At 45.9% G+C, this 21578-nt stretch overlaps 1 protein-coding gene and 1 non-coding gene across 14 annotated transcripts in view; one reads left to right on the forward strand and one right to left on the reverse strand.

The window, feature by feature from the left end:
- ZFYVE26 (zinc finger FYVE-type containing 26) overlaps nt 1–21578 on the reverse strand; it is a 66507-nt gene that overhangs the window by 33244 nt on the left and 11685 nt on the right. For 11 of the 13 annotated variants that reach the window (XR_004967783.1, XR_004967782.1, XR_004967784.1 and 8 more), the window contains 16 exons: nt 21268–21432; nt 21044–21132; nt 19945–20108; nt 17505–17708; nt 15704–16315; nt 15374–15460; nt 13371–13439; nt 12330–12469; nt 10042–10243; nt 8453–8716; nt 6232–6351; nt 5973–6137; nt 5256–5474; nt 4370–4472; nt 2217–2962; nt 132–328 (listed from right to left, as the gene is read on the reverse strand). Coding sequence is in view for 8 of the 13 variants with exons in the window: in XM_036310797.1 (XP_036166690.1) it covers nt 132–328; nt 2217–2962; nt 4370–4472; nt 5256–5474; nt 5973–6137; nt 6232–6351; nt 8453–8716; nt 10042–10243; nt 12330–12469; nt 13371–13439; nt 15374–15460; nt 15704–16315; nt 17505–17708; nt 19945–20108; nt 21044–21132; nt 21268–21432 (3546 nt within the window). In the remaining 5 variants the exon portion in view is untranslated. The remainder of the gene's footprint in view (nt 1–131; nt 329–2216; nt 2963–4369; nt 4473–5255; nt 5475–5972; nt 6138–6231; nt 6352–8452; nt 8717–10041; nt 10244–12329; nt 12470–13370; nt 13440–15373; nt 15461–15703; nt 16316–17504; nt 17709–19944; nt 20109–21043; nt 21133–21267; nt 21433–21578) is intronic. The other 2 variants (XM_036310778.1, XM_036310806.1) reach the window with 2 other exon arrangements.
- LOC118661892 lies at nt 9423–9561 on the forward strand. Its single transcript, XR_004969521.1, has one exon. It is a non-coding gene; the product is annotated as a small nucleolar RNA SNORA42/SNORA80 family (small nucleolar RNA).

Genomic DNA, 21578 nt, shown 5'->3' on the forward strand with positions numbered 1-21578 from the left:
GAAGCCAGATGCAAAGCAAAAGCCAGGCCTAGATTTTCTGTTTCTTAGAATCCACCATCACATGAGAATAGACTAGGTACAGCTGGTAACAGAGAAATGCAGTTCCTTTCTCTTGATGCCAGGGTATGTACCTTCTGATACATCTGCAGCTCCGCCAGCTTTCTCCGTAGTTCACACCTCAGTTCCGCTCGGACAGTTGTGTCTGAAATGCAGTAGGCCAGGATCTCCAGGCATGACTCCAAGGGCCACCTGTCCACAAACTTTAGGGCTAGCTGACTTCTCAGAGATGCATCCTTCACAGGAAACAGGTACTGCCAACCTTCTTCGTCTACAAGACAAAAAGATGCCCAGAGGCAGCAAGCCTGGCACCAGAAGAGCTCCAGAGTCCAGGTTACTTTTTAATTTATTTATATTTTTATTGACTTCTAGAGAGAGAGGAAGGGAGAGGGAGAGAATCATCAATGTGAAAGCAAAACACTGATCAGCTGCCTCTGCAGCCCCCCATTGGGGACTGAGACCACAACCCGGGCATGTGCCCTGACCAGGAATCAAACCAGCAACCTTTCGGTGCAGGGATGACACCTATCCAACTGACCCACACCGACCATGCTAGGTTACTTCTTAAGAGAAGGGCCTTGTTCACTTTCATGAAACAGGAGTTTGGAGGATCTTTAAGTTCCAAATGACCTTAACTAGTTTAGACACTTGGAAGCACTACTACATGGCAAGGAGAAATGTTATACCCTCTGTTTCTCTTTATACAAACTTAGTCATGAGACTTTTTGAAGAGAGAGGAAGAGAAGGAGAAAAGAGAGGAAGAATAGGAAGAAAGAAGGGGAGCAGGAAGAGAGGAAAGACAGAACAGATGAAGCTCTCCATGTTCTGGAGTGCTGCACATATAGCAATATTTCAGACTCAACGAGTCAGTGCAACTTTTAGTTTTCCCTGCCATTTCCACTCTATGCCATACGTAACTACTTGAATGTTACTTCAGGTAAACTAGTTTCACTCCCTCAGTATCCTCTGTCATTATTAGTAGGTCTCTCTCTCCCCCCATCCATTTCAGAGCTGAAAAACAGACTCCAAACAGAGAAAACTGCATAACCATCCAGTCAGGGGACTCCTTCCCCCTTCTCAGGATGGATTTTCTTCTTTCCACAGGGAAGCCAGCCCCTCTACCCAGACACCATTCACTACACTACACGATCTTACTTCCCCAAGTGGAGTGTTGTAGGTCACTGGCTCTCAACTCTGGTCACACATCAAAATCTCCTGGGGAGCTTTTCAAGTAGGGGTGGTCAAGCAGGCCCATGGGCTGTTTTTATAAATTGTCTTACTAAAATATAGCCATGCTCATTTGTTTCTCTATCCTCTATGGCTGCTTTCGTTCATGTAACAATGGAAGAGTTGAGTAGTTTCAAATGAGACTCTACGGATTTCAAAGCCCTTAAAAGAAAAAATTTGCCTGGCCAGTGTGGCTCAGTGGTTGAGCTTTGAACTATGAACCAGGAGGTCATGGTTTCATTCCTGATCAGGGCACATGCCTGGGGTTTCAAGCTCGATCCTCAGTCGGGGACATGTAGGAGGCAGCCAATCAATGATTCTCTCTCATCATTGATGTTTCTCTCTCTCTCTCTCTCCCTCTCTGATATCAGTAAGAATATATTAAAAAATAAAATAAATGTGCTGATCCCCGTTTTAAAGTAAACATTTACCTAATTCCATCCCAGGCTCCTGGGGATGGAGCTCAGATGTTTGTGGTTTATTGAATTCTCCAATGGTTCTGATATGCAGGGTCGAGAATATTGGTATGTGTTCTAAGGTTAGACCTAGGTTTTAAGCGCTGCTCCACCACTTACTCTCCTGGGCAAGTTTCCTACCCTTATGGTGGCACCTTCCTCTAGAGCAGTGGTTCTCAACCTTCTGGCCCTTTAAATACAGTTCCTCATGTTGTGACCCAACCATAAAATTATTTTCTTTGCTACTTCATAACTGTAATGTTGCTACTGTTATGAATCATAATGTAAATATCTGATATGCAGGATGGTCTTAGGCGACCCCTGTGAAAGGGTCGTTCGACCGCCAAAGGGGTCGCGACCCACAGGTTGAGAACCACTGCTCTAGAGTTACTGTGAGGATCAAATGTGATGATACACTCAGTGAGTGCTAAATCCTATGAGCAGTAGTGAAGGAGAGAGAGGTAGCATTCTGCTCACCACTTGCCACAGCACAGCTCAGGACTGCATCCCGTATGCTGCTCAAGTCATCCATGTCTCGACCGTACATTTCAGTGAGCTGAAGGGCCCGGGGCCAATCTCTGGCCACCAGGGCTTCCTTGAAGGCCTCAGTGAGCACATCCAGGGCAACAGGAGAATGCAGGCCCAGGAGGACAGTAGAGAGACTAGCCTGGCCACAGAGACTCGCTGCCAGACTCTGCTCCTGCTTGGAGGACCCTCGGAGGGGCTCCCAGGCGGCCAGGAGCGAGGCCTCCAGCATAGGGAACTGTTCCAGAAGGCGAACACACTCCCGGGCTACCTGTTCTGCAGTGAGAGGTACCTCCCTGCGGCCACGAAGCTCCTTCCATGACAAGCTGGGCTTGGTGACCTTTGATCCCCGGGAAGCCCCCAGACAGGCCACTATAGCCAGCAGCTTAGAGCGGGATTTAAGGAAGGCCAAGGCAGAGGAGGTGAGGGCTGAGGGTGATGAATCCTTTGAGGAGGAGCTGGGCTTTTTCTCTGATGTGGGGTTCTCAGTTGGCTTCGGGGAGCTCTGTGCAGGAAGAGGGAGGTCCTCCAGACAGTGGGAGGTGTGCAGCTGGGCCAGGATGCCCAGGTGGGTCAGGAGAGATGACACCTGCTGGCTCTGCAGGGAAGGGGAAAGGGCAAGGGGCTCACAGCAGCAGTTAACGATGACCTGAGGCACACTCAGGCTGAGTCCCTCGCGGGCCAGAAGGGCTGCTATCCTGGAAGGAGAGAAGCATAGGCACCATCAGCTAATCTCTGACTTGTCTTATATTCACATGAGCAAATGTACATGCAGGCTCTTTAATTGTCTCCCCTCTTCTTTTAAACACAAAAGGTTGCCTATTAGACATACTGCCCTGTCCTTTGCTTTTTTACTGAATAACGTATCTTGGAGATCTGTTCATATCCCTCTACACTACAGAGAGGCCCCTCAGTTCTTTTGACAGGACATATTATTCCATTATGGGACGAACTATAATTTAACTAGTCTCCTGTTAGGGACTATGGATTTTTCTGATCTGCTGCTATCTATGATAATAAAAGCGCAATATGCAAATCAATCAAACAACCGAAGAGCAGAACTACTGTCCAGACAACCACACTATGACACACACTGGCGCCAGGCCAGGCAAGGCAAGGCGAGTGCAATGCGATTGGTCAGGGAGCCCCACCATCATCCCACGATCGCCCTGCAGAGGGAGGCCCAGGCCACCCGGCCAGTGGCCACAGAGGGAGGCTGCAGCGGGTGGGCGGGGCCTCCCTCTGCAGGGCGATCTGGGGGCCCCCCCGCAATCAATTGCCCCACAGAGGGAGGCCCACGCCACTGGCCAGTGACACTGTGGCAGGTAGGAGGGGCCGGCCAACGATTGCCCCGCAGAGGGAGACCCAGGCCAGCCAAGCGATCGCACCCCACGCCTGTTGCCCACAGAGGGAGGCGACCAGTGGCGGGGGTGGGGGTGGGGAGGAGTGCTGCACAGATGGCAAGCAGTGGCAGCAGGAGGGGCAGGGCTAACTGCAGCCAGGGGAAGGAAAGCCCCAATAGGCCCTGATCGCCGGCCAGGCCTAGGGACCCTACCCGAGGAGTCCTGGATTGCAAGAGGGCGCAGGCTGGGCTGAGGGGACCCCCACCCCCCATGCACAAATTTTGTGCACCGGGCCTCTAGTTACATACAAGGCTGTAACAGACATCATTTTCCATATGTATAATAAAACCACAGGATAAACTCCCCAACATGAATTTTTAGGTCAAAGGATAAATGAATTTGTAATTTTAGTAGATATGGACAAACTGCCTTCACATAGGGGCTTGTGGAAATTTATATCCCACCAACCCATGAGAATGCTTGTTTTTCTATAGCCTAGCCAACTAATGTGTTATCAAATTTTTAGATTTTTTTCCTATTCCTAAGTGAAGATTCTTCCCTTAATTTTATATTTGCGATGTAAATTTTAGTGGTGGCAAGAGAGAAAGAAAGGAATTTCAATGTAGCTGTATAAGAGTAAATGCAAATCAAGGGCAAAGTCTAGAAATAACTTTACTCCCTATACAACCCCACAAAGCCCTCACTGTCATTGATGAAACAGTTAGGCAGGCCCATGCTCGACTCCCATAGGGTAGCTCCTACCTGTCTGGTGGAACTTGTCGCTCAAGCAGGAGGTGTGACACCAGCTGGGAAGAGCTTTGTTGCAGGAGAACAAAGGGATTGCCAACTCTGACCTCCACGTGATCTGCAAAGGTAAAGAAAGTGACCACTGGCTGCACAGTTCATAGCCCTGTTTTCCAGAACCAATAACAAAGTAGTGAGCGCCTCCTGCTCATCCAACGTGACTGGGGTGCAGGCGACACTCAGTCTGCGACGCAAGTAGGAATCTGGCACTCAGATCAGAGACTTGGCTCCTCCTCTGGGTCCTCATGCCCACGACAGGCTGAAGGTCTAAGGTCTTTTTCTTCTTCTTCTCTCAATTAATATTTTTTTTTCTTTTTTTTCCTTTTTATTGCTTAAAGTATTACAAAGGGTATTACATATGTGTCCTTTTTTTCTTTTTCTTTTTCCGCCCTTGACAATCCCCTGGCCTCCCCTACCCCCCCCCCCCCGCCCCCGCCCCGTGTCTTATGTCCATTGGTTATGCTTATATGCATGCATAAAAGTCCTTCGGTTGATCTCTTACCCCCCTCCCTCCTGCCCCCCAACCCTCCTCGGCCTTCCCGCTGCAGTTTGACAATCTGTTTGAGGCAGCTCTGCCTCTGTATCTATTTTTGTTCATAAGTTTATAATGGTCTAAGGTCTTTTTGAGTCATTAAAGCCGTCACAGTTTATTGAGCGCTTCATGTGCTGTACAACCATACTAGGTACTGGGGAGACAAAGGTGAATAAAACACCGAAGACTAACAGAAGACCTTATGAATCGAGTGTCCTTGGCTACTGCTGTGCCCAGAACCTGTTAATTGAATCTTTCCTCTTCCTCGCTCTAAACACCCATGAATCTTGTTTCCTCTTCCTTGCTACTTACCAGGCTCAGAGCGCAGACTCTGAACAAGGACTGCAGCCAAGGTGCTGCAGTAACTGGAGAAGGTGCCCATGTAGTCCATCTGCCCACTGCCCACGGGGGCCTGTCTGCCCAGAGTCTTCTGGAGGAGCTCAGTCTGGATGCGCACAGGGTGGGCCTCTACCTCTGGAGCTTTCTGGGCTGCCTGTTCCACCAGGGACGAGAGCGGAGAACTCCTTGGCTCTGAGAGCAGCAATGGTGGAAAGGATGGAGGCTTTAGTCTGTGTGTCCAGCTTTGGGTCAATTTCCAACACAATTATGTGAACTGGGCTTCCGTCCACTGCATGGGGCCTTCCATAGCTCGGGACTACACTTACAAGGCAGCTACAAACTCCCAAGTTGATTCACAGCCAGGAAGAGCTTTGAGTTGGGAGAAATCAGGGTGAATGGTTCTGTGCTCACCCCTGTGACTCTGGGGTTGGAATGGCTTTTGGGGAAAGGTTAATCAATATTTACTGAGTAACTTTGGGGCATATTGCTCCTTAGGGATAAGAAAGATGTATCAGCTAATGAGTGCTAACCATCCCTTCACTTGAGAGGCAGGGGAACAGTGGAGTTAGTTATGAGACGTGCACTGGCGAACTGAAGGGCTAGTAGGGCTCACTGCTGAAGTCCTAAGCCTCTGCTCCAGCTTCCTCTCCCGAGCTCAGTCCTCATCTGCTCCCACACTTGGACCGGTACCTGGCAGCTCCAGTGCCTCCCTCAGCGACTGAAGGATCTGGTCCAGCTGCTGGGAGAGGGTGGCATGGCTGGCGGCGCAGTCCTCAGTGAGGCTGGGCCAGCATGTCTGAAGCAGCTCAGCAATGCTGCACCGGGGAAGGCCTCCTCCTTTTTCTTCTACGCTCTCTGTGGAAAGCAAACGAGAAAGAAAAAGTAAGGTTGATGTTGAACTAGTGTTCTGAGTCTGGGAGGAAAAAAAAAAGGGAGAAAAGCAACTCACCTGATTTAGTTTGTCCGGCTGATGTAAGTAAATAATTGAGAATCTTACTGATTTGCTGAAGAACAACTGGAAAACCTCGAATGCCATCAGCACCAGGGAGGACATGGTCTAGCTGCCGACCTGGGACCAGATGAAGGAAGAGGGAATGCAGAAAAATAAGGTACTTTCAGAGACTGCTTCTCAGTCCTGTGCTTGCTTGTGCAATTTTATGTTCTCCAATATTAAGGAGGAAATAGATGCTGTGCCATTTTGGGTGACAGCCAGCATAGCTGGCTTCTCTGCCTGAGGTGCCAGGGCCATCTCCTGAAAGATGCCTAAGCTGTCAGCGCAGCAGGCTGAGAATCTCTGGCACTGCCATGCAATCGCCGTCCCAGGCCAATCAGGCACTTCCTGTGGGTTTGCCTTGGTACTGCCCTCAGCTGAGGACTTGACCTGAGATCATATCTGTCTTCTCTAACTGCTTTAAGTAGGATCTTGAACCCTCACTATGAACAATTTTATGAAGAGATGACTCATTATACCTCCCCAATACACCTATACTTGGGATAATCTGGAGACACAGTAGGTACTAAATTAATTCCTAACTGACTGGCCTGAAACTATTTCAGCTACTAACAGTTTGAGTAATATCTCCTTTTATTTTAGAACTAGAGACCTGGTGCACAAAATTTTTGTACTGGGGGGTGAGGGTGGGGAGACTCTCAGCCCAGCCTGCGCCCTCTCGCAGTCTGGGAGCCCTTGGGGAATGTCCGACTGCGGACATCCTTAGCGCTGCTGCGGAGGCGGGAGGCTCCTGCCACCACTGCTGTGCTCGCCAGCCATGAGCCTGGCTTCTGGCTGAGTGGAACTCCCCCTGTGGGAGTGCAGTGACCACCAAGGGGCAGCTCCTGTGTTGAGTATCTGCCCCCTGGTGTTCAATGTGCCTCATAGTGACTGGTCGTTCTGCCGTTTGGTTGATTTGCATGTTAGCCTTTTATTATATAGGATAAAAGTGCTAGATGAGGGGGAGAATTGTTCCCCCAAAAAGAATCACAAGTGCCAGAGTATACTTTCTTAGAAGGACCATGTGGGCATTAAAGGACATATTAACTGGCAGCTCAGAAGTGATTTGGAGAGGTGCGCAGAAGAGAGTTAACACAGCAGGCCTGAGACTTCTGTCCTCAGAAAGGCCTGCTCGCAAGGTTGGCCCTTGGCAGTATCTGTGGCCTTTACTGGCAAATGGTTTCCTATACTGCATAAAAGTTTCCCTAAATGATGAGAGTGGCTCATTGTGCCTATGCTCTCTGTACACCGTGGTTCAGTCTGAACACCTGCTTTCCTTCTGAGAGTCTGGAATTCTGGAACACAATGGGCAGAGGGTGCCTTTGTTACCAGCACCCGGTAACAACCTTGGGCTTGGGTCTCTAATGAGCTTCCCTATAGGCAACACTTCAGCCTTGTCACAACTCACTGCTGGGGGAATTAAGCCTGTCCTCTATGCCTCCACAGGGAGAGGACTCTTGGAGGTCTTTTGCTTAGTTTCTGTGGATTATCCCCTGAGCCTTTTCCCTCTGCTGGTTTTGCTTTGTATCCTCTTGCTGAAATAAATCTTAGTCATGAGTGCGACTACATGCCGGGTCCTGTGAGTTCTCAAGGAATCACTGAGCCCAGGAGTGGCTGTTCACATTGCAACCTATTCACTGTTCCTCGTGCCCATCACTGAGAGAACAGGCTCCTTACTCCCTCCCGCCCGGGTCAGTCCTTCCAATGTTTGCTGTGTGTGAACTTTACCCAAATCTATCTTCACATTCTTCTACCTTCATTCCTCCAAGAATTCCATGTACACATTTTGATGTCATTTACCTCAAGGTACAATCTTCCCTCCACATTTTCCCTTATACGTGGTTTACAAACTCAAGACTATCATAGGTTAAGTGGGGTTCACTCAGAAGGGGAATGTAGTCTAAAGACAAATTCCATTTACACCATTTTTGAATGTCTATTTATTCTTTAAATTTATCTGTCAATCAGAAAACAATTTCTTAATTATTGCAGAATGCTACGTCTAGTACGATGGTGAGGTTCTCAGCAGACTATACTTATGCCATCAGGCTGCACATGAGGAAATTAACTAATCTGCTCTCCCTGCCCCTACTTCCCCGGTAATACTTTTTTCTTGCACATTTTCTCAAGTATCTCAGAAATCCATTTGAGAAGGAAGGACTAAAGCAGAAGCACTCACCCCGGCTCTCAAGGCTGCTGCTCAGACGTCGCTCAGCCGTTTCCAAGAGCTGCTTGCAGGTTTTCCAGAGCTGGCACTGAGAGCAAGCGAGGTCGAACGCAGCCATGGCGGGGGGACTGAGCTCTTCCAGAACCTCTCTCAGGGGGTCAGTGGGCTCCAGCAGGGTGCTGCTTATCCAGAAGTCCTCCTGGAGTATGGGGATGGGGTCTCCAGAGGGGCTGAGCAGCTTGTCGGTCACGTCCGAGATGGAATAAAATACCATCCCTGGATGCCAGCAGTGGAGCAGAAAGTAAGGTTAAAATGATTCTATATGCCACTTTTATTTTATTTTATTTAGGTCCTTCTGCACAGGATATCTTCTATGCATATTAGTACCATCATTGCAACCCATTCTTATGGCATCAAAACAATGGCATGGAAAGGAAGACCAAGAGAAACCAAAATGGAGGAGATGAGTGAGGGCTTCTTCCAAATGGGATCTAAAAGCAGGTTGAGCCCTAACTGGTTTGGCTCAGTGGATAGAGCGTCGGCCTGCAGACTCAAGGGTCCCGGGTTCAATTCCGGTCAAGGGCATGTACCTTGATTGTGGGCACATCCCCAGGAGGGTGTGTGCAGGAGGCAGCTGAATTGATGTTTCTAACTTTCTATCCCTCTCCCTTCCTCTCTGTAAAAAATCAATAAAATATATTAAAAAAAAAAGCAGGTTGAGAAAGAATGAGGTGGATCTGTGTGCTCATCAGAAAAGATCTCTAAAATATGCTGTGAAAAAGCAAGGCAGACAACAGTACTTGCTGTAAGAGCCCATTTATAATAAAAGCAAAAAGCGCATATATATTTTTGAATAGCTATTGAAAATTCTGGGAGAACAGAGAAGGGGCAGCGTGGGATGCTACCTGTTCTGGGATGGTACAGAGCCTAGACTAGTAAGATAATGAGAAAACGTGGGACATGATTCCACTTTTAAGAACATGCATAGGTTTTCAAGAAAATGGCAGGCCTGTCTCCCTGGCTCTCTCATAGTGTCCCATGCAGAGCAAATTGTGGCCTTGAACCATTGCCTGGCCTCTGCCTGTGGGCTGGCTATAGGCACTGAAGCAGGTTGCACAGTGGGAAATAAAGAAATAATGAAAGGATCAGTTTTTGCAGTGCAGCCCTGGCTGAGAATTGCGACCTGTGAATCACAGGCCATGAGTTAAACACAACTTTTTCACTTTACGGAAAAGTGAAATAATATGCTTTATCCTGCATAGTTACATGGAAGGAAATAAACTCCTAACCATTTCCCAAAGCATAGACAAGACAGCGGCCATGAAAACACAGGGTGACAAGAGCATTCACACTCTTCAGTGCTAGTCACACAGGAGAAGCTTAATGGAGTAGCTCGAGTGGTAGTATGTGACCGCCATGGTCAGGGAAGTTGGGCACAGCTAGAAACCAACCCTCAATCTGCTGTTCTTCAAATCCAAGTGTCCTGCCCTGGATTTCTGCTCACCTTCATGATGATGAGCCTATTGTTTGGGTGGCTTTTCCCCTGACACCCTCCTTCCCCAGATACCTCCCCACCTGTGGTGGCAACGGGGAAGCCTGACCTGCCGCCGCAGCGCTGCCAATGGCCTGCAGAGTTGAGCGGCCACTGCCAGTTCTTCGAATGGTGCTGCTACCCCCGTCTGAGTTCTGGTTCTCGATCTTGTGCTCGACGCGGGCCAGCTCCTGGATCACCTCCTGGTAGCGCTCCATGAACATCAGTTCCCCTGAGCTGGGCGAGGACTTGAGGTCAAACATGAACACCACCTGGTACAAGACAGGCGGGAGTGTGGCTGTGGTGGGCCCATGTCTAGAGATACGGGATCTTGCCTATCACTAGACTATGGCCCTAAAACATCCGCTTTGTAGGATGGGAAGAGCACTGCATGTTAGAAGAGTAGGTCAAACATAGAAATTACTTATCCAAGCCAGCATGAAAGCCACCACAGCCCCAGTAGAAAATTGGCAGAAGGTGTGGACAATTTCAGAGAAAATGAATGACTAATACATAGATGAAAAATGTTATCCCTTTCAGTAATCTAGGGAATTTCAGTCACATTAATACCATTTTGCATCTATCGCAATGACAAAGTGTAAAAATAAGCCCTCAGGGGGTAGTGGTAAAAGGAACTGTCACAACCTTTTTTGAAAAGCAATTTGGCAATCCATAAAGCTTTAAAAACGTTTATATTCTTTGACACAGAAATTTTCATGAGAAACTTTCTTACAGAAACAATTCAAAAGGCCTAATGCCTAAAGGTGATAATCTTGGCACTATTTATTACAAGGTTGAAAATAATCTAAATGTTGAGTAACAGGAGAATGGTCAAATGCAGCTGCCTGGTCAGACTACTGTAAGGTCATTAAATCAGGTACAAGGCAAATGTTACGAAGGCATTATGTAAGGTTTTAAATTCAAAATAATCTTGGCTATATAAAAGTCACATGGATCTTGGAAAAATAATGGCAAAGAGTATTCATTACCTTTATTGGTTCTGGACAATAGGGTTACAAGTAGTATTATTTTCTTGTTAATACCTTTGGTATTTACTTGTAATATGCATGGCTTATTCTGTAACCAGGTTAACAAAATAAAGCTTTTATTAAAAAAAAAAATTCAAGCCCTAGCCAGTTTGGCTCAGTGGATAGAGCACTGGCCTGTGGACTGAAGGGTCCCAGGTTCGATTCTGGTTAAAGGCACATGCCCAGGTTGTGGGCTCGATACCCAGGAGAAGGTGTGCAGCAGGCAGCCAATCAATGATTCTCTCCCATCATTTATGTTTCTATCTCTCTCACCCTCTCTGAAATCAATAAAAATATATTTTAAAAAGGTGACTTTCATTTAAAAAAAAAAAAAATCAAGGGTCCAGGAAAGGAAGCGGAAGTGAGGACATTTAGGGGTAAAGGATCAGGGGCTCACAGTTGACTTAACTCTGGATTTGGGTGTAACAAAGGCTGGTGAGGGTCCTATCCTCCCTAGAGGGTCAGAGTTACCACTGTCATTAAAGTACGGAACCTAAAATGACCAGAGGAAGCTACTCAAAAATTCTCCTATCGCCTAGATTTTATCCTTGATTTATTCTTCAACAACTGAACTAAAATGAAAGAAAAATTCTGACCTACATGTTAAGGGATGAGCACAGTGTGATAAATATATCAATGAAGTTTTAAAAATTAGAAAGGTAGGTTTTCATGCTATTAAATTTGAACAATAGCAGAGGATTCTTATATTTCTCACAGCTTGTACAGAATCCTCTTAACAACCCCCTGAGGTAGGACAAGCAGGTGTTATATTTAACTCTGATTTTTAAGTGAGGATACAGAAGCTCAGGGAGGGCAGGTGTTTCTGATTTCTTCTTGCGCTCATCCCTCAACAACACAAACATTTTAGTTTGGTAGCCCCTACACTTGTATATTGAACTGGCATTCTATTTCTTATTAAACATTGTCTGCATCATGACTTTTAACTATTAAAAACATGTATGTGTTCAGAGAAAGCTTATAAGGAAAGAAACAAAAATATTTCCATGTTTTGAAATGGTAAGCTTGTAGCTAAATATTTTATCTTGTTAAATACTACTTATGTTAAAACAAACCAATGATTCAACAGCTTAAACCTGCAATCTGGGTCTTGAAATCTGCAATGCTGGGGACTGGGCCTTGTACATGGAAACTCTCTCCTGTTTCTCCTGCTGGATGTGGCCCTTCTAATGTTCCCAAGCGGCTCTGGTCACACAGGTATCCAGCTCTGCCTGAGGCCCAGCAGGTTCCAGATGGCTAGAGGTGGACTTCACATTCTCTTCTATGACAAGGTGAGGCCCAGGCTACTGACACCAACTGCCCAGCCCCTTACCTGATGGGCTTCTGCAAAGTTCCCCCGGAGGATGCACGATGCCAGCAGCGACTCAGGTGGGGAGAACATCATGGGGATGAATGAACTTTGAGTTTGGGGCTGCAACTCATTCCTTGCAGACCCGATGTTCAGACTTCCCTCTGTTGGGACACAGAAGGTGGGGGCCAAGGAAGCAACAGAAATTGAGGAAAAACTACACTGCTGTAACCTCCCACCAAACTCTTTATCTTCAAAAAGTTTATTTTTTAAAAGGTGTGTAAGTGGGTACTGATTTTCCCTCAATTGAAGGGCAAACCTATGCTATCATGTTTGAATATAATACTTAAGTACATTCTTAGGTATTCACCTGTTTCTCTCTGCTAATGGGTAACTTGACTGATAGTGACACAGCCCTTTCCCTACTGAAATCTGTTTGGCCATGGGCAGAACCAAACTTCTTTTTAAAGAAATTGATATATAATTGACATATAACATTGTATTAGTTTCAGGTATACTAGTACAACATAATGATCTGATATACTGTGAAATGATCACCAAAGTTTAGTTTTCATCATCACACATGGTTGCAAATTTTCTTGAGACTTTTAAAATCTACTCTTAGCAACTTTTAAATACACAATACAGTAGTGTTAACTATAGTCACCATGCTGTATGTTACACCCCCAGGACTTATTTATCTTACAAATAAGACTGTGCCCTAGCCGGCTTGGCTCAGTGGATAGAGCGTGGGCCTGCAGATAGCAGGGTCCTGGTTCAATTCCAATCAAGGGCATGTACCTTGGTTACAGGCTTCTCTCCAGATCGGGCCCTGGTCGGAGCTAGTGTAGGAGGCAACCAATCAATGTGTTTCTCTCACATTGAAGTTTCTCTCTCTCTTTCCCTCTCTCTTGTGTTCTCTCTAAAAAATCAATGGAAAAATACCCTTGGATGAGGATTAAAAACACAAGAACTGCTCAGTCCAGGTTTCTACACCAGGGTGTGTGGCAACTCCGTATCAGGGCAAAGCTGCTTGAAGTGGGCAGCTGCTTGGGACCCCCATACCTGAAGTACTTGTGCTCAGCTCACTACTTGTACTTTCCAGGGAGGGATTGGAACCACTGTCTCGGCCATCTAGAGGTGAGAGGAAGAAGAGAGAAAATCAACCATCAACTCCTTAAAATGTAGAAAGTGAAAAGTTGGCTTGAAAATCAAGATCTGGGTAGAGTGAAAGGATAATGGTTAAGTACTATATCTACTGCTTCTTCTACAGTAAAATGCAAGTTCCTACAGACTAAAGGTGAAGGGCGGGCTTAATATGGCGCCAATGCTCATTGGGTAGCAGCTTATACCAATGGTTCCAACATGTGGGTCTCAGAGCCCCAGGGCTTTCAAGTTACTTCTAGGGGTCAGCAACCTGTCTGCTCACTAAGCACTGTCAATGTGACTAGAAAGTAGGAGGGTGCAAAGGAGGGCACAAGTTTTTCTGACACAGCAAAAGCTGTTCTCATGCTAAGGACCCCGTTATTTAGTGCCCTCGTGGAAAAGCTCCTTCTCAACACGGCTCTTCATAGCGAATGGAGGCTCACCCTTCCTAGGGTGGTCACCCCAGGGTAATGCCAGCTCCACGCAAGGGCGTCTGCTTGGCTCACCATTTGGAAAGGACACACAGCTGTAGGAAAGATGTCATGTGCATTCTTGGGGTAGATGCGTCAAGTGGATGCAAGCCTTTGACTCAAACCAATTAACTGAGCAGCTTAAGGGCCTTAGCAACTCAGCCTTGACGTTTTCCAGGTTTCTCTCATAATATCCTCCATTCTACCAACTATGTTCATGTTTCTCATTGCCACTGCTGGAGTCTTCTCATTCTGAGCTTAGTTCAGGAGCCACGTTTTCCATAAAACCTGTTTCCCTGACTTCTGCAGGCGATGCTGCTCTCTCTTAGAGACAGCTTCTGTTTCCAGGCAGTGCCTCCGTGCAGTTTAAGTGTTGCATGTATACCGTCTGTGTAGGTACATTATCAACCCTTTGAAGGCCAAGTCCTGATGTAAGCCTCATTCACTTCCCTCAAGATACCTCGTGTTATTTAGCACATAGGAAACTCTTATGAATGCCCTGTTAATTATTTAAAAACCAGCACCAAAAATCATAATGGCAATTTTATTATCTAAAAATTTAACACACCTGTATAATGGTCCTGTATAAAATTCTGTAAGAAAAATTCAAATTCAAAAGACAAAATGAAGGGAAAAAAAGTTAGCACATAATGACAGAATATTACCCATAATGTATAAAAAGCTTCTTATAAGTCAATAAGAAAGATGAACTCAACAGAAAATATGGACCTCAGACATGAATAGGCAGCTCACAGAAATAATATAAATTGCCAATAAATATATAAGAGACATTCAACCTTAAAGTAAAAGATAATATTAAAACAATGATAAATATTGCTATATTAGTCATATTGGCCCAGATTTGAAAAAATCTGAAAATACTCATTTTTAATGAATGAGTGTAGAAACAGGCACTCATATACATTGGTGGGAATGTGAGCTGGTTCATCTTTTTTTTTTTAAAGGCAATTTGGTAAATCTTTATTTCCACATATCTTTGACCTTGCTATTCTACTGCTAGGGTCTTATCCTATAGCTATACTCACACAAGTATGTACATACATACGTACAGGGTAGTTTACTGTAGTATTGTTTATAATAGTAAAAAACCTGGGAACAACTTAAGTGCCCACAAAAGGGTACATATAACAATGGAATATTAAGCAGCTTTTAAAATAAGAGGAAAAAGTCAGTTGTCAATATACAGTATGAGAAACATAAAAGGACATCAGTGAAAAAAGTTAGTTCTCAATGACACATCTGAATACATGAAACGATATATATACTTGCACTGTGTGGAAAATTTCTAGAAAGACACTATTAGCAAGGGTTACCTTAGATCACTTTTGTTTGTGTGTGTGCCATGGGCTTTATCTCACGGAATATTAGCCAAGAGGCAGTATGCCACCTGCCTGTGCACGGAATAAGGCGTGAGGAGAGCCCATCCATTACCTGCCCGGCTCCTTCGTGTCCGACGACCCCGGCGGAGACGAGGGTGCCATGTGGCGATGGGCCGGTATCTTCGGAAAGGTTGCTCCTCTGGAACAGCAAACCAATGGGTAAGGCAGCAGAGAGATCAATTTTGCTTTGACCCACCTCATGGGGTAACAGGTAGGGGAAGATTTGGACTGGGCTCTGAGGCGTGGTTCTGACACTAGTTGCTATGTTTATGCCTTGAGTTATGGAGTGACTCCCATGCACTCGTCCTCGCTCTCTCCCACATTCCTGGGGGTTTTCTCCCGCCTCACTTCTGGACCCACTGGTTCTGCTGCCCCCTCTCACCTGAGCTCTGGTTGCTTGTTACCACCTTGTATCTCCACTGGGCCTCAGAGAGAACCTTAGAAAACCGGTGCAGGCGGCTCTGTGGTCCATGTCTGCTCTCCGGGCAGTTCTGGCCTTCTGGCAGCATTGGGTCCTCAGGGGGACTGTGGCTGCTGAGCTCCTCCAGCTGGTCCTGGAGGAGCCTGAGGACGGCCCCCATTGCAAACTCATCAGCCAGGAACCCGCTGACACCACTGGTAAGGTGCTCCAGGTCCAAAAAGCTGTGCCCGTGAGGCTCTGGGGAACTGTCTTTCGGCTCTGTCTTCAGACAGCTTGGAAGTGTATCAGCAAGGCTCCTGGGGACTCCCAGGGAACCCCGTTCTGACTTCCTTTCAGGCTGTGCTATGTGCTGAGGGCTCTCTGGTGGAGACCTCAAACCTAATGGGTCCTTCCCCTCAATGTCATCCTCCTCAGCATAGTCCTCGGGCAGGTGAGGCTCTGGGTGAAGATCGGCAGAGGTGATGAGGAGCAATGAGAAGATGTTTTCTAGAAGTTCCAGGCGCAAAGAGTCAGGAACACCGCACAGATACTGCTGACACCTGGCCAGGTATGTTGAGAAGAGATTTGAAGCACCTAAAGTAGCATGTATCAGAGAAGAGGGCAGAGAAAATGCAGACCTTAGAAACATTACTTGCCAGACTCAAACATTCACACAACTTTAACTCACTTATTTATGTTTTAATGACTAAAGAAATTGCAGTTACAGTCAGAAGAATAAGAGACTCCTCATCAACGTCTTTTCATGATTTGCAGAGTTTGTACGTTAATTAGAAGTACAGCTCACTGAACACTTGTTATTTTGTTTCTGCTTTTTAAATATTACATTATTCTTCATCTCTCACAAGCACTCCATAATAGGCTCCTTACTCCTCAATTCCATTTTCACTCATTGTTACACTAAAGAAGATCAAGGGCTACCTAGATCTCTTAAGAAATACTCACTGGTCAAAAATGACCATGCTCAGAGGAGAAGGTCCATCCCAAAGCTACAAGAGAGAGAGAATTGACCAGCAATCACTCAAGGCAAGTTAAACGTTGTAAGTTATTAAGAAAAATGAGAGAGGATAGGAAATAGGTTCTTTCACACTGTAGCTGTGATCCATGACATTGACTTAGAGCAGGGGTGGGGAACCTTTATTCTGCCAAGGGCCATTTGGATATTTATAACATCATTTGCGGGCCACACAAAATTATCAACTTAAAAACCAGCCTGCTAAATTCGGGCAAACATTTAATTAATTCACCCCTCATGTCTTGGCAGGGCCAGACAAATGATTTTGTGGGCCTTATACAGCCCATGGGCTGGACGTTCCCCACCCCTGACTTAGAGGCTGCATTCAAAAAAAAAAAAAAAAAAAAAAGAGATATCATACAACAGAAAAATAGTCAAGAGTGCGCTCTGTTTGGAAGGGTGAATATATCGTTTCTTAAAAGTTTAGCTTGTATATCACTTACCCACACATATACACATACATATATAAACACACAAATTACATACCTAGGTGCAAACTGAAGTGTGATGTGAAATGCTATTTTTATTGCAGATTATGGGGCGGGGAGGGGAAGCATTTGGAAAACAATGCACCAGGTGATCAGACTCCATTAAAACTTAGGCACATCACTTGCTTTCTCTATGTCTCTTCGATTAACGAAGGCTGATTAATGGATGAAATTATTCCTGGGCATAATAAAACCAAGGGCCACCTCCTCAATCCTGGTGGAACAGGTTGCAGCAGGGACTCGGGGGGAGGCGTTTCTGTACCTGAGGGGGAGACGGAATTATTCACTGGCTCTGCAGCCACAGCCAGGTCCTCTGAGAGACTGTCTTTGCATTCCTGGCACTGGGTGTGCTGGTGTGAGTTCACACAGAGGGCATAGATGGCATACTTCATGGCACAGAAGCTGTGGTAGAGCGTCAGGTTCTGGCACTGGCTCAGGTGCTCAGGGCCCGGAGCACCCGCTGAGTCTGAATGGGAGAGGAATAGGCAGCACTTCAGAGCTGGTTCTTTCAGGATGGCAGCAGCATGCCAGACCAGAGATGCTGCACTGCTCTCTGCTTTCCGCCAGTTTGGTCCGCATCCCTCCCAGGCCTCTTCCTCCACCGCATCAGCGTCCAGTCCCGTCCATTTCCTTTTCCCCACCGGCCTCCCTCTACATGTCTCTCTAATGCAGCCCTCGTGGCTATTTAACAAATCTTTTCCTTATATTTCTTAACATTTTGTTCTTTCTTTTCTTTTTTTAAAATTAAAACTTAAAGTAAATGTTTAGAGGAGGTATGGGGGGGTTTAAAAGGAAAATATGTTTAGTCTACCTAGTGCCACATTACCCAAGAGGCAGGCTTAAAGTGTGTATAGATTGAGTAATGAGAGCAAAGGCAATAAAATTTCTTTGGAAAAAAAAGTTCATATACATTTAAAATATATATATTTTATTGATTTCAGAGAGGGAGGGAGAGGGAGAGAGAGATAGAAACATCAGTGATGAGAGAGAATCATTGACTGGCTGCCTCCTGCATGCCACCTACTAGGAATCAAGCCTGCAACCAGGAATTGAACTGTGAACTCCTGAGTCATGCCGGCCAGGCAAAAAATGATATTTTTAAGAAAGCACTGAAGTAGACTTCATGGGGAAAAACACAAATGCTGTTGAAATTCCTTGTACTTGTCTAATAATTTATAATTTCTCATTTAAAAAAATTGAGGAGAAAGAGAAGGCATCATAATATTTTAGGGTCTCTAAACATCTTAATCTGGCTTGAATCCTTTTCATCGTAAAAGTGCAACCTTCTCAAAGAAAAGGCATTAAATGTAGCAAAGCGAAAAAGAAGAAAATATAACTCATGATATTACCAGCTAAACACAATCATTAATAATCCGTTTTAACCCCTTTGATAATTTAGCATATACGTGTGTATGTTGAGAGTAATGACATTTTCTATACTATTCAATTTTCCTACTTCTTAAAAATAAATGATAGTATAAGCATTTGATTATGCCTCTTCATATACTACATTTCTGATGGCTGCATACAGTTCTGCTGCGGCAGGGCACTGCAGTAGTTAGGAATGCTTTGCTACTAGGATGGTGCAATAAATCCCCATGTGTATAGGCTTCCTAGTAATTACTTCTTATAGGAAGCTCAGATTTACCAAAGTCAGGGTAGAAACAGAATGAGATCAATATTGTTCCCCGCCCCTGGCCTCTACATGGCATTATTGTCCCGGGCCAGGACTTGCAAGCACTGCACAACCCTGAGAGTGAGCGGCTCCTTAAATTTTGTACCGCAGATGCCTCTCTTGCCTCACCCTAGTCCCAGACCTATTATTGCTCCTCTTTCACCTTTTATCAGTTCTAAGTGTGTCCTGGTGGGTCACCAGGGATCGGATTTAAAACACTTCTTTGGAAGCCTTCTGCACTTGTCTGTAAACAGAAAGTTCCAGTTCCTTTAGGAAATCTGTTAAACAAGTTGCCTACCTTCCTGGGATAAAATATAGAATGCAGTGACACGGGTTTTCCAGTTAATGGTACATCCTTTCTCAAGGTCAATCTAAGTAACATCTAGGCTGAGCAGCATCTACTGCCATCTGGGAAGGTTTGTTTCTCTCAAAGCAAAATGTCCCAGGACCTGTGTGGCAGTTTGTGACTACACTATGATACCATTTTTGAGAGTAAAAGAGCTTGTTAATGGGGACTTTAATTTTAAGCCAAGATCTAAGATTAAAGCAAGACTTTACTATTGTTTCACGCAAGTCTTCTGCTAAACTGCTTTATGTGTTCAATAGAGTATGAGGGAGCTATGGGAGAGAGAGGGTAGACCCAAAGTGTGCTGTGAGAAAGCGTATGAAGAATGGAGAGACTCGCCAAGAATTGCATAAATATTGCCAGAGATAATGCTGCGAATTCCGAGGTAAGTTCCTAATTCTGTTCCTTGGCTTGAGGGTATCCTAGTGGTTCTTGAGATGGTTCCACGAGGACAAAGGTTCCTATGGAGCTGTTCTCATAAGGTTCCCTATACCTCATCCAGAGAGGGGAGGCACGTTCCCACACCCCATGATCTCACTGGGGCAAACAGCACTAATTTAGAGGCACCTGCTAGCCCACCCGCTTCGACAGATTACACCTAGGTAAGTCTTTGCTGAAAGGAACCTCGGCAAGATTGTCCTAAGAGGAAACTGTGCCCGAGTGACTCCATCGGCAACTTACTGTGCACTTGTTGGGGCTCCTTGGCTGGCACCTTCTGTAAGAGCTTGAGAACTTCTTCCTCCCTGAGGGCTGGAAGGTTTGTGAGGTGATGGAGAGAGTAGAGCACTGAGTGGCTGTCTCCACCGTGTAAATGACACAAGAGATCCCTCTTTGGTATGGGGCTGCTGGGAGGGAAAGACGGGAGGATGGGAGGAGAGGCAGTTTATAAAACTGCTCTGAGAAAGACCATTCTGATTCCCTCTTTCTCTTGCTGTCTGGCCCCTAACACCATGGGTTTCACTTACCCAAAGACTACATTTTAGTTGGTCTGGGATACAGCAGAGCATTTATTTACCCTCTGGGAAGTACATCCATCAAGTCAGCCCTACTCATCTAGGAAGGATCTAGAAAGGGCCTTTTTGGTCAAGGGGGTCCAGAAAAAGCCTGCAGAGTAAGCTTCCCAATTTCTGTGCTCTTCCCAGCTCAGAAGCGGCACAGCTTCTCTGCTTTCCTGAGTAATGGCCTCTCGCTACTTCCCACTCTGCCTACTCTACTTCAGAAAGGGCTGGGGAAGCGGTGAAGAACAGAACAGGAACCCAGTCCTGGGGAAGCCCTGAGGCTAATATATCAGGGAAACAGGGCTTAACCAGTTCAACAGGTTACTGAATAAAAGTGTGACCGGGGTAACACATGGCCAAGAATGTGGACCACAGTACTGTCACTTTGGGCATGTCACTCAACATCTCTGGGCTTCAGTTGCCCACCTTTAAAATCAGGATAATATTGGTAACTACTTCATAGGATTGCTGTGAGGCTTAGGTGAAATCACCCACACAAAGAGCTCGGAGCTATGCCTTGCAGATAGTAAGTGCTCAGGAAATGTGGGCTATTGTTCTTTATCACTGTCATCCTAAATTATCCTCTCGTTATAACCTTATGGCTACAGTGAAAATAATTATTACTCATGTTTCTTTCCTGGGTTCATAGTTGGAATAATTATGAGTTGCTGGTCAACATTGTCAACTCAAAACAGTTGTGTGGACGATGTCTTGAAATGGTCACATGCACAGAACACAGGATCAAGTGTGCCCAATGGTGGGAAGACTACACAGGGCTGTACCTGCTCTGCTGTACACACCACTCCAGGACCTCCAGGTGAGCCCACAGCCCATCGCAGGCATCCCTGAGGAGCTTATCGCCATCTTGGTCCTGTACGGACATAGAAGAAAGAGATGGCATATCTGGGGTCAGAGGCTGTAATGAACTTCAGGACCAAGCATTCTGCCTCAGCCAGAAGTCCCACAGCACTCACTTCTGAGCAGCCCAGGCTGCAGAGTCAGTTACCTGGGTCCTGTGGAGTGTCTGCAGCAACCTCCTGGCTGATGCGAGGCTCTGGCAGTGTGTCCAGCCCAGGAGCACAAGCAGTCGACGGAGAGGCCTGAATTCTCTATCCAGGAGGCAGCCAAGGCTTGGGAAGTCTTCCTCTTTCAACAGCGTTAGTGCTGTCACCTGTAAGTCAAAGGAGGCTGCTATATAGGCAGTTACGTGGACTTGCTGCTCATTAGGGGAAGAAGCTTTTGGGCACAGCAGGGAGATTTCTGGCAATGACAGAAGAGGCCACTTGAATAAAAAAGGTCCAAAAAACTCTAGACCAT

This window comes from Myotis myotis, unplaced genomic scaffold, assembly GCF_014108235.1.
Source record: "Myotis myotis isolate mMyoMyo1 unplaced genomic scaffold, mMyoMyo1.p scaffold_m19_p_1, whole genome shotgun sequence".
Taxonomy (NCBI): domain Eukaryota; kingdom Metazoa; phylum Chordata; class Mammalia; order Chiroptera; family Vespertilionidae; genus Myotis; species Myotis myotis.